This window comes from Salvelinus alpinus, chromosome 9, assembly GCF_045679555.1.
Source record: "Salvelinus alpinus chromosome 9, SLU_Salpinus.1, whole genome shotgun sequence".
Lineage (NCBI taxonomy): Eukaryota > Metazoa > Chordata > Actinopteri > Salmoniformes > Salmonidae > Salvelinus > Salvelinus alpinus.
The window spans coordinates 9,645,592-9,662,069 of NC_092094.1; the positions used below are offsets into that span (position 1 = coordinate 9,645,592).

Genomic DNA, 16,478 nt, shown 5'->3' on the forward strand with positions numbered 1-16,478 from the left:
CAGTCCATCAATCTTCTGAGAAAGTACTATAGACCTCAATCAGTTAAAAACAAAAAAAATTATTTGACCTTTATTTAACTAGGCAAGTCAGTTAACAAATTCTTAATTTCAATGACGGCCTAGGAACAGTGGGTTAACTGCCTTGTTCAGGGGCAGAACAACAGATGTGTACCTTGTCAGCTCGGGGATTCGAACTTGCAACCTTTCGGTTACTAACGCCCAACGCTCTAACCACTAGGCTTAAATCGTAGACTTAAAGACTAGAGCCACAGCTGTAAGGAGGCTGTGGAAATGTAAAATAACAGTACTGCCGTCTACAGCACGAGCTGAAGGAGGGCTTGTATCACCGCTGCCCCCCCCCCCGATCCCTGCATCTAGTTGAAGGTGGGGATTTCAAGGAAAAGTGCAGTCGTTTTCTACAGAAAGAAGGAAGGAAAGAATGAAGAAAGGAAAGGAGGAAAGCAAGTTTCAAGTTTAAATTAGAGGTCGACCGATTATGATTTTTCAACGCCGATACCGATTATTGGACGACCAAAAAAAGCCGATACCGATTAATCTGCAATTTTTTTTATATATATATATCTATATATATATATTTGTAATAATGACAATTACAACAATACTGAATGAACACTTATTTTAACTTAATATAATACATCAATAAAATCTATTTAGTCTCAAATAAATAATAAAACAAGTTCAATTTGGTTTAAATAACGCAAAAACAAAGTGTTGGAGAAGAAAGTAAAAGTGCAATATGTGCCATGTAAAAAAGCTAACATTTAAGTTCCTTGCTCAGAACATGAAAGCTGGTGGTTCCTTTTAACATGAGTCTTCAATATTCCCAGGTAAGAAGTTTTAGGTTGTAGTTATTATAGGACTATTTCTCTCTATTCCATTTGTATTTCATATACCTTTGACTATTGGATGTTCTAATAGGTACTTTAGTATTGCCAGCCTAATCTCGGGAGTTGATAGGCTTGAAGTCATAAACAGCGCAATGCTTGAAGCACAGCGAAGAGCTGCTGGCAAATGCAGGAAAGTGCTGTTTGAATGAATGCTTACGAGCCTGCTGCTGCCTACCACCGCTCAGTCAGACTGCGCTATCAAATCATAGACTTAATTATAATATAATAATACACAGAAATACGAGCCTTAGGTCATTAATATGGTAGAATCCGTAAACTATCATTTAGAAAACAAAACATTTATTCTTTCAGTGAAATATGGAACCGTTACGTATTTTATCTAACGGGTGGCATCCCTAAGTCTAAATATTGCTGTTACATTGCACAACCTTCAATGTTATGTCATAATTATGTACAATTTTGGGAAATTAATTATGGTCTTTGTTAGGAAGAAATGGTCTTCACACAGTTCGCAACGAGCCAGGTGGCCCAAACTGCTGCATATACCCTGACTCTGCTTGCACAGAACGCAAGAGAAGTGACACAATTTCCCTATTTAAAAGAAATTCATATTAGCAGGCAATATTAACTAAATATGCAGGTTTAAAAATATATACTTGTGTATTGATTTTAAGAACGGCGTTGATGTTTATGGTTAGGTACATTGGTGCAACGACAGTGCTTTTTTCGCGAATGCGCTTGTTAAATCACCGGGTTGGCGAAGTTGGCTGTGATTCAATGATAAATTAACAGGCACCGCATTGATTATATGCAACGCAGGACAAGCTAGATAAACTAGTAATATCATCAACCATGTGTAGTTAACTAGTGATTATGTTAAGATTGATTGTTTTTTTATAAGATAAGTTTAATGCTAGCTAGCACCTTACCTTGGCTCCTTGCTGCACTCACATAACAGATAGTCAGCCTGCCACGCAGTCTCCTCGTGAAGTGCAACGTAATCGGCCATAATCGGTGTCCAAAAATGCCGATTACCGATTGTTATGAAAACTTGAAATCGGCCCTAATTAATCGGCCATTCCGATTAATCGGTTGACCTCTAGTTTAAATAGTTTTTTAAATTTTATTTAACCTTTATTTAACTAGCCAAGTCAGTTAAGAACAAATGTTTATTTACAATGATGGCCTACCCCCGGCCAAACCCAGACGACACTGGGCCAATTGTGCGCGGACCTCCCAATCACGGCCAGATGTGATGCAGCCTGGATTCGAACCAGGGACTGTAGTGCGCACAAGTACAGTGAAATGCCTTTCTTGCAATCTCTAAACCCAATGCAGTAATCAATATCAACGTAGTACTAAAAATAAGGTAGAACAAAAACACGAGATAAATAGAAAATAAGAAATCAGATTTGTTATCTTATATGACCTGAAGAAGACACAGGTCATCCTGTTCCTCGTCGGACTGCCTCCTGAGTGGTACACTACACAGGGTTTGCTCCAATACCATATTTACAATGTACAGGGATACTGGAGTGATAGAGGTAGATATGTATAGGGGTAAGGTGACTAGGCATCAGGATATATGATAAACAGAGTAGCAGCAGCGTATATTTGTATTTATTATGGATCCCCATTAATTCCTGCCAAGGCAGCAGCTACTCTTCCTGGTGTCCGGCAGAATTAAGGCAGTTATACAATTTTAAAAACATCAAAATACATTCATTACAGAATTCCCAACACACTAAGTGTGTGCCCTCAGGCCCATACTCCACTACCACATATCTACAACACAAAATCCATGTGTATCATGTGTGTGTATGCATGTGTGTGTGTGTGTGTGTGTGTGTGTGTGTGTGTGTGTGTGTGTGTGTGTGTGTGTGTGTGTGTGTGTGTGTGTGTGTGTGTGTGTGTGTGTGTGTGTGTGTGTGTGTGTGTGTGTGTGTGTGTGTGTGTGTGTGTGTGTGTGTGTGTATATATAGAGTCCTGTGAGTGTACATGAAGACAGAATAAATCAAATTTCTAAAATATAAATACAATTCAAGGCTCAACTCAGATAGAGCGGGTAGCCATTTTTTAAAAAGCTATTTAGCAGTCTTATGGCTTGGGGATAGACGCTGTTCAGGAGCCTGTTGGTGTCAGACTTGATGCACTGGTACTGCTTGACGCACGGAAGCAGAGAGAACAGTCTATGGCTTGGGCGGCTGGAGTAAACGTGAATGAAGTGTGAGGAACTTAAAGGAATAAGTACGCACCAGTCAGACAGCTTGTGAATGTTAAAGCTGTAGTAGTATAGTATAGGAGTAGGTCTAGTTATAAAGGCTTGTGAAAACCTGACTTGGCATAGATTAAGTACAGGTAATTCATTATCGGCAGAAAGAAGGAAGTTAAGCATAAACGCAGGGTAAAGAAGTAAGGAAGTAAAGAAGTAAAGAGGTAACGAAGAAGAAGTGAGAACCAGTCAGACAACTTACGAATGTGAAACTTTAATCATGTGTCATTAAGTATAACCGCTAGTTGAGTTATGACGTCTTAATATGTTGATCTCTTAGTCAGTGGGGGATTATCAAGGTACATTATAAAGTGACAACCACAGTTTGAGTTATAGGCCTCATAATGTTCAGCTGTATTGCATCCTGGTTAAAAGTTGTCCGGCTGGCAAGAACGGGAAAGATAAGTAGGCTACAAGGTTATTATAGTAAACAAAAACTGAAACTAAAAAAATATAAATTGGAAAAACTGTTTAGTGAACTTAATTTTTTTTTAAACAAGTTAAAAACTAAAACAATCCTGAAACTATTATCTTTGGCTGCAAAAATACAATAAAAAAAAAAATTATTATTATGTTTAGTTTGAGTTTTTCTTCATTCTAATCTTTGGAGAAAATCTAATGGGGTTTCAAGCTGTTTTTTATGGGGTCCTTGAGCTTCTGAATCTGGCGGGTAAATGCTGCCAGTAGATGCCGATGCTGCAAATAGGCCTAGCTAGTGCATCACTAACACTAGCTATCACTAGCTAGCAGGGAAGACATCTGAGGGCGAGCACGGAGCGTGACTGGGCCAAGCTAGAACAGCTTGTGATGTTGCTGGAGCCATTCGCAATCCCCACCGACCCACTTCAAAGTGACAGCCAGTCGCTGTCTGATGTGGTGCCATGCCTTCTCAACCTTGAGGCACACTTGCAGTCACCTACTGCTGCAAAACAGTTGGCACGGATCCTCCTGAAGTCACTGCATGAGTGCTTCGCATGCATACTTAAATCCTCTGGCAGCAAACTTCGATCCAATCCCTGCAGCAGCTTGCCTGATGACCGAAGAGTGTCTCTGGCACTTCGCTCCACAGAGATAGAGCCACTGATGAGGGAAGCAGTCTTTTGTACTTCAGCAAATCAGAGAGTACAGTCGTGTAGCAGAAGGACACCAGCACGATGCCAGCACGTTGAATCCAGCAAGAATCTCAACCACAGAAATATAGCTTCCTCGCATAGAAGATTGAGGGTGGTGCGGTCTGCACAACGCATGACCGGGGGCAAACTACCTGCCCTCCAGGACACCTACAGCACCCGATGTCACAGGAAGGCCAAAAAGATCATCAAGGACAACAACCACCCGAGCCACTGCCTGTTCACCCCGCTACCATCCAGAAGGCGAGGTCAGTACAGGTGCATCAAAGTTGGGACCGAGAGACTGAAAAACAGCTTCTATCTCAAGGCCTTCAGACTGGTAAACAGCCATCACTAACAGAGAGAGGCTGCTGCCTACATACAGACTTGAAATCATTGGCCACTTTAATAAATGGATCACTAGTCACTTTAATAATGCCACTTAAATAATGTTTACATATCTTGCATCACTCATCTCATATGTATATACTGTATTTTTTACCATCTATTGCATCTTGCCTATGCGGCTCTGTCATTGCTCATCCATATATTTATATGTACACTAACGTTCAAAAGTTTGAGGTCACTTAGAAATGTCCTTGTTTTTGAAAGACTTTTATCCATAAAATTTTGTCCATTAAAATAACATCAAATTGATCAGAAATACAGTGTAGACATTGTTAATGTTGTAAATGACTATTGCAGCTGGAAACGGCAGATTTTTAATGAAATATCTACATAGGCGTACAGAGGCCCATTATCAGCAACCATCACTCCTGTGTTCCAATGGCACGTTGTGTAAGCTAATCCAAGTTTATCATTTTAAAAGGCTAATTGATCATTAGAAAACCCTTTTGCAATTATGTTAGCACAGGTGAAAACTGTAGTGCTGATTAAAGAAGCAATAAAACTGTCCTTCTTTAGACTAGTTGAGTATCTGGTGCATCAGCATTTGTGGGTTCGATTACAGGCTCAAAATGGACAGAAACAAAGAACTTTCTTCTGAAACTCGCCAGTCTATTTTTGTTCTGAGAAATGAAGGCTATTCCATGTGAGAAATTGCCAAGAAACCAAAGATCTCGTACAGCGCTGTGTACTACTCCCTTCACAGAACAGCGCAAACTGGCTCTAACCAGAATAGAAAGAGGAGTGGGAGGCCCGGTGCACAACTGAGCAAAAATAGCTTTTCTTTCATAAACAAGGACATTTCTAAGTGACCCCAAATTTTTGAACGGTAGTATATATATTCTTATTCCATTCCTTTACTTAGATTTGTGTGTATTAGGTAGTTGTTGTGGAATTGTTAGATTACCATGTTAGATATTGCTGCACTGTTGGAACTAGAAGCACAAGAATTTCGCTACACTCGCAATAACATCTGCTAAACATGTGTATGTGACCAATCAAATTTGATTTGCTTGTGTCTGAGGTCACTGTCCATTTGAAGGGTCAACGTGGCAGGGCATTAAGTGACCTGTGTGAGCTGCGGAAATACCTGGAATAGGTAAAAGGGGAAATGTTTAGTATGTCACCTCTCCAGTTCTGGCAGGTAAGAATGGCTGTTAACTCTAATCTGTTCTCTGTGGCAGTGGATCTGGTTTCTGTCCCTGCATCCCAAGCATTTGTGGAGAGAATATTCAGCCTGTCATCAGACTTGAGAAACCGCCTCTCTGGAACACAGAGTCTTCTTGAAGATAAACCAGAAAATCGTGTTTGGTTGAACAGAAACTCCACCCGCACAAACACAAGCTGGCTGTGACACGAGAGATTTGTGAAGAAGTGTTGTATTGTTTATGTTTTTGCCGTTGTTGCAGGTGTTTTCATTAACCCTATTTGAAGGGGTTAGTCAGTGATACATGTTTAATATTACATAAACATAACTTTACATAACATAACTTCATTTGTTGTTTCCTCTCTCTGTCAGATAAAGGTAAAGGTACTGGATTCTTCTTACATCTACTACTAAAGTTTTTTTTTAAAGAGTTCTTATCCTTTAAATCCAAGTCACATTAGGATAGTTTTAATATTTAAACCTAACCAAACCTATGTCCTGACCATGGAGTTGTATGGAGTCCTCCAGCGGCCAAAAGTCTGTGTTAGCATGGGGGACTTTCGCAATTTGAGGACTTTCGCCATTTTGATTTAGTCAACTGGGCGGGACTTCCAACTTCATTGGCTAATCCCTCCTGATGTCCCAGTTGGCATGACTTGATGACCCGGTTGGCATGACTTGGATTCCCGGTTGGCATGACTTGGTGTCCCGGTTGGCATGACTTGATGACCCGGTTGGAGTCGTGACAGCCGGGTCATCAGGAGGGATCAGCCAATTCATTTTACTTGTGAAGAAGAAAATTGACTATTTAAGACGGCGATGGCCGCCTCAATGGCGCCGCCCATGCTCTCATAGACGCCATCATGACACAGATACAGAGATGTATGTCTATCGCCTTATGTCTTACTGACCCCCCAGTGGCAAGATGTAACACCCAAATAACAACTTATGTCGTACTGACCCCCCAGTGGCAAGAAGTGACATCCTAAAAACACATAAATGGCTCAAACTTAAACTAAATAACAAATTGTAAATCATGTCTGAAAATATGAAATCACAAAACTATATTAACCTTGGTAGGCTAAGGGATAAAACATGTATATCAATGCAGATACATTTGCCTATAAAGTATATCAAGCATAGGCCTACAGTTGGATTGCAGCCCAGTGCAATGCATTAAGGACATTGGTGTTAGACAGATCCACAGATGATGCAATCTCAATCGCTCTCCACACCGCCCTTTCCCACCCTGGACAAAAGGATCACCTATGTGAGAATGGTGTTCACTGACTACAGCTCAGCGTTCAACACCATAGTGCCCACAAAGCTAATCACTAAGCTAAGTACCCTGGGACTAAACACCTCCCTCTGCAACTGGATCCTGGACTTCCTGACGGGCCGCTCCCAGGTGGTAAGGGTAGGCAACAACACATCTGCCACGCTGATCCTCAACACAGGGGCCCCTCAGGGGTGCGTTCGTAGTCTCCTCCTGTACTCCCTGTTCACCCACGACAGTGTGGCCAAGCAAAACTCCAACACCATCATTAAGTTTGCTGACGACACAACAGTGGTAGGCCTGATCACCGACAATGATGAGACAGCCTATAGGGAGGAGGCAGTGTGGCAGTGTGGTGCCAGGACTACAACCTCTCACTCAACATGAGCAAGACAAAGGAGCTGATCGTGGAATACAGGAAAAGGAGGGCCAAACACGCCCCATTCACATCGACGGGGCTGTAGTGGAGCAGGTCAAGAGTTTCAAGTTCCTTGGTGTCCACATCACCAACAAACTATCATGGTCCAAACACACCAAGACAGTCATGAAGAGGGCACAACAAAATCTTTTCCCCCTCAGGTGACTGAAAAGATTTGTCATGGGTCCCCAGATCCTCAAAAAGTTCTACAGCAGACTGGTTCTACATCCTGACTGGTTGCATCACCGCCTGGTATGGCAAATGCTCGGTATCCGACCGTAAGCCGCTACAGAGGGTTGTGCGTACGGCCCAGTACATCCCTAGGGCCAAGCTTCCTGCCATCCAGGACCTAAATACCAGGCGGTATTAGGCCCAATTTTTTTTCAAAGACTCCAGTCACCCGTCATAAACGTTTCTCTCTGCTACCTCATGGCAAGAGGTACCGGAGCGCCATGTCTAGGTCCAAAAGGCTTCTTAACAGCTTCTACCCCCAAGCCATAAGACTGCTGAACAATTAATCAAATGGCCACCCAGACTATTTACATTGACACCCCCTCCCCCTTTATTTTACCACTGCTGCTACTCGCTGTTTATTATCTATGCATGGTTACTTTACCCTCACCTACATGAACAAATTACCTCGACTAACCTGTACCCCCGCACTCGGTTCCCGGTACCCAATGTTTATAGCCTCGTTATTGATATTTTATTGTGTTACTTTTTATTTTATTTTTTACCTTAGTTTATTTAGTAAATATTTTCTCAACTCTATTTCTTGAACTACATTGTTGGTTAAGGGCTTGTAAGTAAGCATTTCAGTAAGGTAAGGTAAGTAAGTAATTTCATAACAGTAAGGTCAACAACTGTTGTATTCGGCGCACGTGACTAATAACATTTGACTTGAAGAGGGATCTGTGTAGCTATAATTGAGGTGATAAATGTCAAAAGTGACCAGATGAACCATGTGGATGTTAATGTATTACTCATATTGTGAAGGAGAGGTGAGACAGTGAGTGATCTAATAAAAGGAACTTGGACTTGACACTTTTAACAACCAGGTCAAGACATCACTCAGGTTCAAACATGATAAACAGCCTGGAAATAACCAGTCAGTCAACAGTCAGTCAACAGTCATACAAATCAGTTAATCCATGAAATGTAATTTGCCCTGAAGGCACGATCGCTACAGCAGAAAGAGAAACAACTTGCTCTCGCTTTAACAGTTGAGTGAATTTCTGGTTTGTAATGTCTCCACAAACAATCACGAGACACACCGTGCTCCAGGCAGGAGGAAACAGTGTGTGTGTGTGTGTGTGTGTGTGTGTGTGTGTGTGTGTGTGTGTGTGTGTGTGTGTGTGTGTGTGTGTGTGTGTGTGTGTGTGTGTGTGTGTGTGTGTGTGGCCTATAAGAGGGTTTTGTTTTAGATTTGCATGATGGCCTAGTATTAGGATCAGTGTTCAACAATGACTTCCTTAATTGTGCCACTCTGATATTTACAACCATTAAATGCATCTTGAAACATAAGGTTGTTTTATCCTCTACTTGAAATAAGGTGTAAACTATCAATACAATTACCAAGTGCTCAAGTCGTTTACATAATGTGCACAAGTCCATGTTATTCAATAAGACCCTCGGGGATTTCATAATACTTGTACAGCTGTAACATTGTAATAACATGGAATGAGCTAAAACTCTCCAGCTGTTAAAACATTTATCTGACTCCTAACATGTCTATCCAGCTGTTAAAACATTTATCTGACTCCTAACATGTCTATACAGCTGTTTAAACATTTATCTGACTCCTAACATGTCTATACAGCTGTTAAAACATTTACTTTACCCCCTCGGGGATTTCATAATACTTGTACAGCTGTAACATTGTAATAACATGGAATGAGCTAAAACTCTCCAGCTGTTAAAACATTTATCTGACTCCTAACATGTCTATCCAGCTGTTAAAACATTTATCTGACTCCTAACATGTCTATACAGCTGTTTAAACATTTATCTGACTCCTAACATGTCTATACAGCTGTTAAAACATTTATCTGACTCCTAACATGTCTATACAGCTGTTAAAACATTTATCTGACTCCTAACATGTCTATACAGCTGTTAAAACATTTATCTGACTCCTAACATGTCTATACAGCTGTTAAAACATTTATCTGACTCCTAACATGTCTATACAGATGTTAAAACATTTATCTGACTCCTAACATGTCTATACAGCTGTCATTTGGAGCAGTAACCATTGTAAGAGATCAGAACAGAAGAACAGAAAACGGAACAGAGAAGAGAAGAGGACAGAACATTGCTTTCGACACCAGAAGGGCACATTTGCATTGAACCAAAACCATTCTACTATGTTATTTTTTTTAAACTGTTAAAAAAATTAAAATCACAGTTAAATACAATTTTCTTATTTTTTCTCAAATATCAACCAAACATGTATTAGGAAATTCTGAATGGTATGATTGACTTTTTTTTAATCTGTTAAAAATATGAACAGGGCTGAAAATAATAGACGAGTTTCCCCTAAAATGTAATGAACACAAGCAATGGTACACAATGTAGCCTACATACTAGAGCCTCAATACGCTAAGATAGCAGACCAATTCATGCGCGCAAAAGCCTACATAAGAAATGAATGACCCAGTGAGTAAAATCAGATTTGATCAGATTTGAACGGAAACTGGGACACAGCAGGTGTTCGCATATTGATGCTTTCGCTGCACTATGATGACGATACAGTACAATGCCTCCTTATGTTTGAGCAGCGTAGGCTATGTGGAGTAGAAGAAATAATGAAAAAAGTCGTTATTACCATTTCGTTCCGGCTGTTAAGGTATTTTTCGACTTCTGATAAACTTCTCACTGCTGAGTCAGCGGTGGCCATAATCATCGAGTCGGTCTCGCGGTTGGGTTTAGGAATTTGAGTCGGTGTAGTGTTCCGTTCACGATGTTTCATCATTTGTAGTCTGACACGATCCTTGTCGACCGACCCTTCACACAGACTGATATGACCATTCTCTCTCTCCTTCCAAAGCCGAAAACACTAAACAATGTGCACTCAGACTCCGCCCAGTTGAAGGTCTGCTGAGCAGGAGGAGGAGGTTAACCCTATCGTTTTACCGTGGGTGAGGTTAAGGACACAGCCGACGCTTAAACCGACCAGCCAAAACCTACAACTGACCTTTACCTTAACCCTAACCTTAACCAAACCCTTGCCTAATAAATTCTGAAATGAAATATCAGTTTGGGCGTCATGCGTGTCCTTATAACATTTCCCTGCTATCATTCCACCCTCCACCATACTGGAGACAGTGACTTAAGCTGTTTGCAAACGTCTCAGCCTATCATAATCCTATCACTACTCCAATCATTCCAAACATGTTAAACAACAGAAACTGATGTCACCATAATAAAATCTGAAAGGACAAATGTAGTCTCTTCTCGCACGCACGCACGCACGCACGCACGCACGCACACACACACACACACACACACACACACACACACACACACACACACACACACACACACACACACACACACACACACACACACACACACACACACACACACACACACACCTTATCTAACCCATTCCCCCTGGAGCCAGTATCAAACCAAACAAAGCTAGCCCTCAAAGCAATTAAGGACTAGAAACAAAAAGGACAAAGGACAGTGCCTTGAGTGTTTACTCTTTGCGCATAGAGATCCACCCTACCAGGACCAGAGGCCATGGGATTGGGAACAGGCCAACCATTCTAGTCTTGGCCAAGTCCCACAAGCCTTTTTCATTCATGTATTCATGTAGATTGCTTAGTGTTTACGACTAGTTTCATCCGCCCAACTCGGTGGTTCTCCAACTGTGAAACTGTGAAAATATAAATGTGCTTTTAAGGTGTTGAAAGTCTTCCTACCTGAATAGAATACCTTATCTGTAATCCACACAGGCGTGTTGTTGCTGTAATCCTTCCTCTCTTGATTTACTGGTGAGGCTTGGGTTGTGCCTAAAATGACACCATATTCCCTTTATAGTGCACTACTTTTGACCAGAGCCCTGGTAGTGCTCTATAAAGGGAATAGGGACCAGAGCCCTGGTAGTGCACTATAAAGGGAATAGGGACCAGAGCTCTGGTAGTGCTCTATAAAGGGAATAGGGACCAGAGCTCTGGTAGTGCTCTATAAAGGGAATAGGGACCAGAGCTCTGGTAGTGCTCTATAAAGGGAATAGGGACCAGAGCTCTGGTAGTGCACTATAAAGGGAATAGGGAACAGAGCTCTGGTAGTGCACTATAAAGGGAATAGGGACCAGAGCTCTGGTAGTGCACTATAAAAAGGAATAGGGACCAGAGCCCTGGTCAAAAGTAGTGCACTATAAAGGAAAAAGGGTACCATTTTGGTTACATGCAAAAACATATTTTTTGAGTGATGGGTCACCAGAATGGACACAGACAAAGAACAGGGCCCATACTCATAAAGAGTCCTGATATAGGATCAGTTCTGATTATATGGACAGGGAGGACCTGATCCTAGATCAGGTCGTATACTCATAAAGAGTCGGAGTGCTGATATAGGATCAGTTCTGATTATATGGACAGGGAGGACCTGATCCTAGATCAGCACTTCTACTCTGAGATTCCTTTTTGAATACGGCGTAATGCAGTACGAGATAGTCCCACTACCAAAAGGCAATTGATTGATAATACGATAGGGACCTTTTTTATTTATTTAACTAGGCAAGTCAGTTAAGAACATATTCTTATTTAGAATGACTGCCTACCGCGGCCAAACCTGGACGACGCTGGGCCAATTGTGCGCCGCCCTATTAGACTCCCAATCACGGCTGGATGTGATACAGCCTGGATTCGAACCAGGGACTGTAGCGACACCTCTAGCACTGAGATGCAGTGCCTTAGACCACTGCACCACTCGGGATCCTTGCAGAATCGGTACAATCAGATATGAGGATATTGGATCCCTGGCTACCTGACAAACACAAGCCAGCAACGTATTCACTAGGTCATCAAGTTTTAATGTGCTTACCAATGAGTTTCATTAGTAGGACACGTTCACCAGGTGGCTACAGCAAAGCAGGGATTAGGGCTACAGTCAGTGTGTGTAGACAGGGACATAGTAACATACACACACAGGGGTGTATAAGGGGTTGTGTGTGTGTGTGTGTGTGTGTGTGTGTGTGTGTGTGTGTGTGTGTGTGTGTGTGTGTGTGTGTGTGTGTGTGTGTGTGTGTGTGTGTGTGTGTGTGTGTGTGTGTGTGTGTGTGTGTGTCACTGCTACCCCCTCATAAAATATTGATCGACAAATACGACTAACTGTAAGTCTATGCCATCCCTTTCACTGACGCTTCTTCCACCTTAGACATTAGACTGAAAATAAACACCAGAAGAAGCTATCAGATACCTTGAGATACACATTTTGCATTATTGAAAAGATTCAAGGTACCGATATGGAAATAATCTGTGGTGGATAACAGATGAGCTATAATAATAGCGTTTCCCCTATATATATTTTTTTTTAATCGTGGCCACCACTGCAAAACATTTCAAATAGAAATTATGCACCAAGAAGACCCAATCTACCAGAAATAGCATCTGTGACTCTGGAAGACTGCATTGTGGGTAAATAATTGCCCCTTTTCTGATCCTCACAGAGAGAACATTGATGCAGATTAGTGACCTTCCCAATTTAAACAAACATCAGTCCAGCAGCTCAATCAATAGAAATGGCAATTCTCATGTCGTGTATCACCTACTAAAACTGTATGAAATTAAGCAATATCACTTCTTTCAAATTCTATTACAATTTAAATGCGTATAGCCTTTGCGCTATAGACTCTTTTTTAGCTGCTATACATAGCCTATATAAAGCTGCTTATAGACAGATCTCTTCGCTTTATAGCTTATAGCCTCTCAGAATACAAGTGGGGGTATGGGTTGGACAGGCTAATGGGACACTTGATGTAACCATTTAGCTGAGAGCATGTGTTTACCTCCAATTCACCTCATCTACAGATCAATATCAGTGAAATTCCATGGTAACAGAATGATGCAGACTCAGATATTTCCACTTTAAAATGTACGTCAGACAAAAATCAATGATTGCAAAGTTAAACAAACCAACTCTATGCATAAGGATTCTTTTAAGAATATCCACAGAAAATGTGCATAAAAACACATGTACAGTGAAAGTATTCTGACCCCTTCACTTTTTCTACATTTAAAAAAAATCCTCATCAATCTACACACAATCCCCATAATGACAAAGCAAAAACGGGTTTAATAATAAAATGTAGCAATTTTTTGTTGTTGAATAAACGGAAATATTACATTTACATAAGTATTCAGACCCTTTACTCAGTCTTCTTGGGTATGACGCTACAAGCTTGACACACCTGTATTTGGGGAGTTTCTCCCATTCTTCTCTGCAGATCCTCTCAAGCTCTGTCAGGTTGGATGGGGAGCGTCGCTGCACAGCTATTTTCAGGTCTCTCCAGAGATGTTCGATTGGGTTCAAGTCTGGGCTCTGACTGGGGCACTCAAGGACATTCAGAGACTTGTCCTGAAGCCACTCCTGCGTTGTCTTGGCTGTGTGCTTAGGGTCCTTGTCCTGTTGGATGGTGAACCTTCACCTCAGTCTGAGGTCCTGAGCACTCTCCAGCAGGTTTTCATCAAGGATTTCTCTGTACTTTGCTCTGTTCATCTTTCCCTCAATCCTGACTAGTCTCCCAGTCCCTGCAGCTGAAAAACATCCCCACAGCATTATACTAGAGGCAACCATGCATCACCGTAGGGATGGTGCCAGGTTTCCTCCAGACGTGACGCTCGGCCTTCAGGCCAAAGAGTTCGATTTTGGTTTCATCAGACCAGAAAATCTTATTTTTCATAGTCTGACAGTCCTTTAGGTGCCTTTTGGCAAACTCCAAGCGGGCTGTCGTGCTTTAACTAAGGAGTGGCTTCCGTCTTGGTAACCTCGCTGACCAAGGCCCTTCTCCCCCAATTGTTCAGTTTGGCTACCTCTAGGAAGAGTCTTGGTGGTTACAAAATTCTTTCATTTAAGAATGATGGAGGACACTGTGTTCTTGGGGACCTTCAATGCTACATAAATGTTTTGGTAACCTTCCTCAGATCTGTGCCTCGACATAATCCTGTCTCGGAGCTCTACGGACAATTCCCTAGACCTCATGGCTTGGTTTTTGCTCTGACATGCACTATCAACTGTGGTACCTTATATAGACAGGTGTGTGCCTTTTCAAATCATGTCCAATCAATTGACTTTACCACAGGTGGACTCCAACAAAGTTGTAGAAACATCTCAAGGATGATAAATGGAAACAGGAGGCACCTGAGCTCAATTTCGAGTCCCATAGCAAAGGTTCTGAATACTTATGTAAATAAGGTGTGTGTTTTGTATTTGTAATACATTTACAAACATTTCTGAACACCTGTTTTTGCTTTGTCATTATGGGATATTGTGTGTAGATTGATGAGGTAAAAAAATGATTGAATACATTTTATAATAAGGCTGTAACGTAACAAAATGTGGGAAACGGAAGAATACTTTCCGAATGCACTGTACTTGAAGAATAGTGCAGATGCAAAGTTTGGAACAGAATGACGGCAAAAACAGAGCAAACCGTCATTCTGCACTGTTCTTCAAGTAAATGTGGTTTTGCAAAAAATTTTGTGGAAACGGTTCAAATTCATCCTTGTGCATTGAGTTGTATGGTTTGTTTAACTTTGCAATCATTGGTTTTTGTTTGACATACATTTTAAAGTTAAAAAACTGTTACCGTGGAATCTGTTACCGTGGATTCTGTTACCGTGGATTCTGTTACCATGGAATTGCCCTGATATTGATCTGTAGATGGGGTGAATTGGGGGTAAACATAATCTCAGCTAAATGGTTACATCATTAAGGGTGCGTTCGTAAATTCACTCTGGCTATCTACTCCAATTTCAGAGCACTCTTGTCTGAGTGTGCCAGAGCGCAGAATAATTGACACATTTACAAACGCTGGACACCCGTTGAATATGGCCGATGTCAGTAAACGTCGGCAAAAAAAAGCGTAATTAAATTGTTGCCAGCGGCAGTTACAGTCACCAATGCTCTGGATAACATGAAAACAGCCTAACCAGCTCTGCTAGGGAGAGTAAAATGGTCAGTGAGGCGTTCTCTCATTTGTGTCTAGAAAGCTAGCCAACGTTAGCTAGTTAGCCAGTTAGCTTGGGTGCTTGACTGCCGTTGTGAGGTCAGAACGCTCGGACCAACCCTACTCCTCGACCAGAGCGTCCAGTGTGTGCGCTCTGAACGCTCAGAGCGAAACGCTCTGAATTTACGAACACCCAGTGGGCACTCTGAGCACACTTTGGCACTCCAGATTGAATTTACAAACACACCCCAAGTATCATCATCATTCTTTTACCATGGAATTGCAACACAAGCATTCCATAAAATAGTTATCGAACTTCTTGAATACGAGTAAAATCTTGGAGATGGGGGGGGGGGGGTCACCATCAATAAATCTTAAAGTCAGGTTTCCCAGACTCAGATTAAGCATGGTCCTGGACTATAAAGCACTTTAAAATGTAGAATCGCCATTGATTTTGAATCCAAGACTTTGATCAGTATCTGGGAAACCGGCCCATATGTATTGAACTCCGGAATTTTCTCTGCCTCCTAATTTACCCTGAATGTAATACAGACCAGTTGAACCACCATCGTACACTACATTACCAAAAGTATGTGGACACCTGCTCGTCGAACATCTCATTCCAAAGTCATGGGCATTAATATGGAGTTGATCCCCCCTTTGCTGCTATAACATCCTCCACTCTTCTGGAAAGGCTTTCCACTAGATGTTGGAACATTGCTGTGGGGACTTGCTTCCATTCAGCCATAAGAGCATTAGTGAGGTCAAGGCTGGCTCGCAGTCGGCGTTCCAATTCATCCCAA

At 41.6% G+C, this 16,478-nt stretch overlaps 1 protein-coding gene across 1 annotated transcript in view; it reads right to left on the reverse strand.

The window, feature by feature from the left end:
• LOC139584256 (transmembrane and coiled-coil domain protein 3-like) overlaps window positions 1–10,560 on the reverse strand; it is a 50,009-nt gene extending 39,449 nt beyond the window's left edge. Inside the window, exon 1 of the mRNA XM_071415883.1 lies at window positions 10,324–10,560. Coding sequence (XP_071271984.1) covers window positions 10,324–10,470 — 147 coding nt within the window. The 5' untranslated portion in view covers window positions 10,471–10,560. The remainder of the gene's footprint in view (window positions 1–10,323) is intronic.
• Between the last annotated feature and the right edge of the window lie 5,918 nt (window positions 10,561–16,478).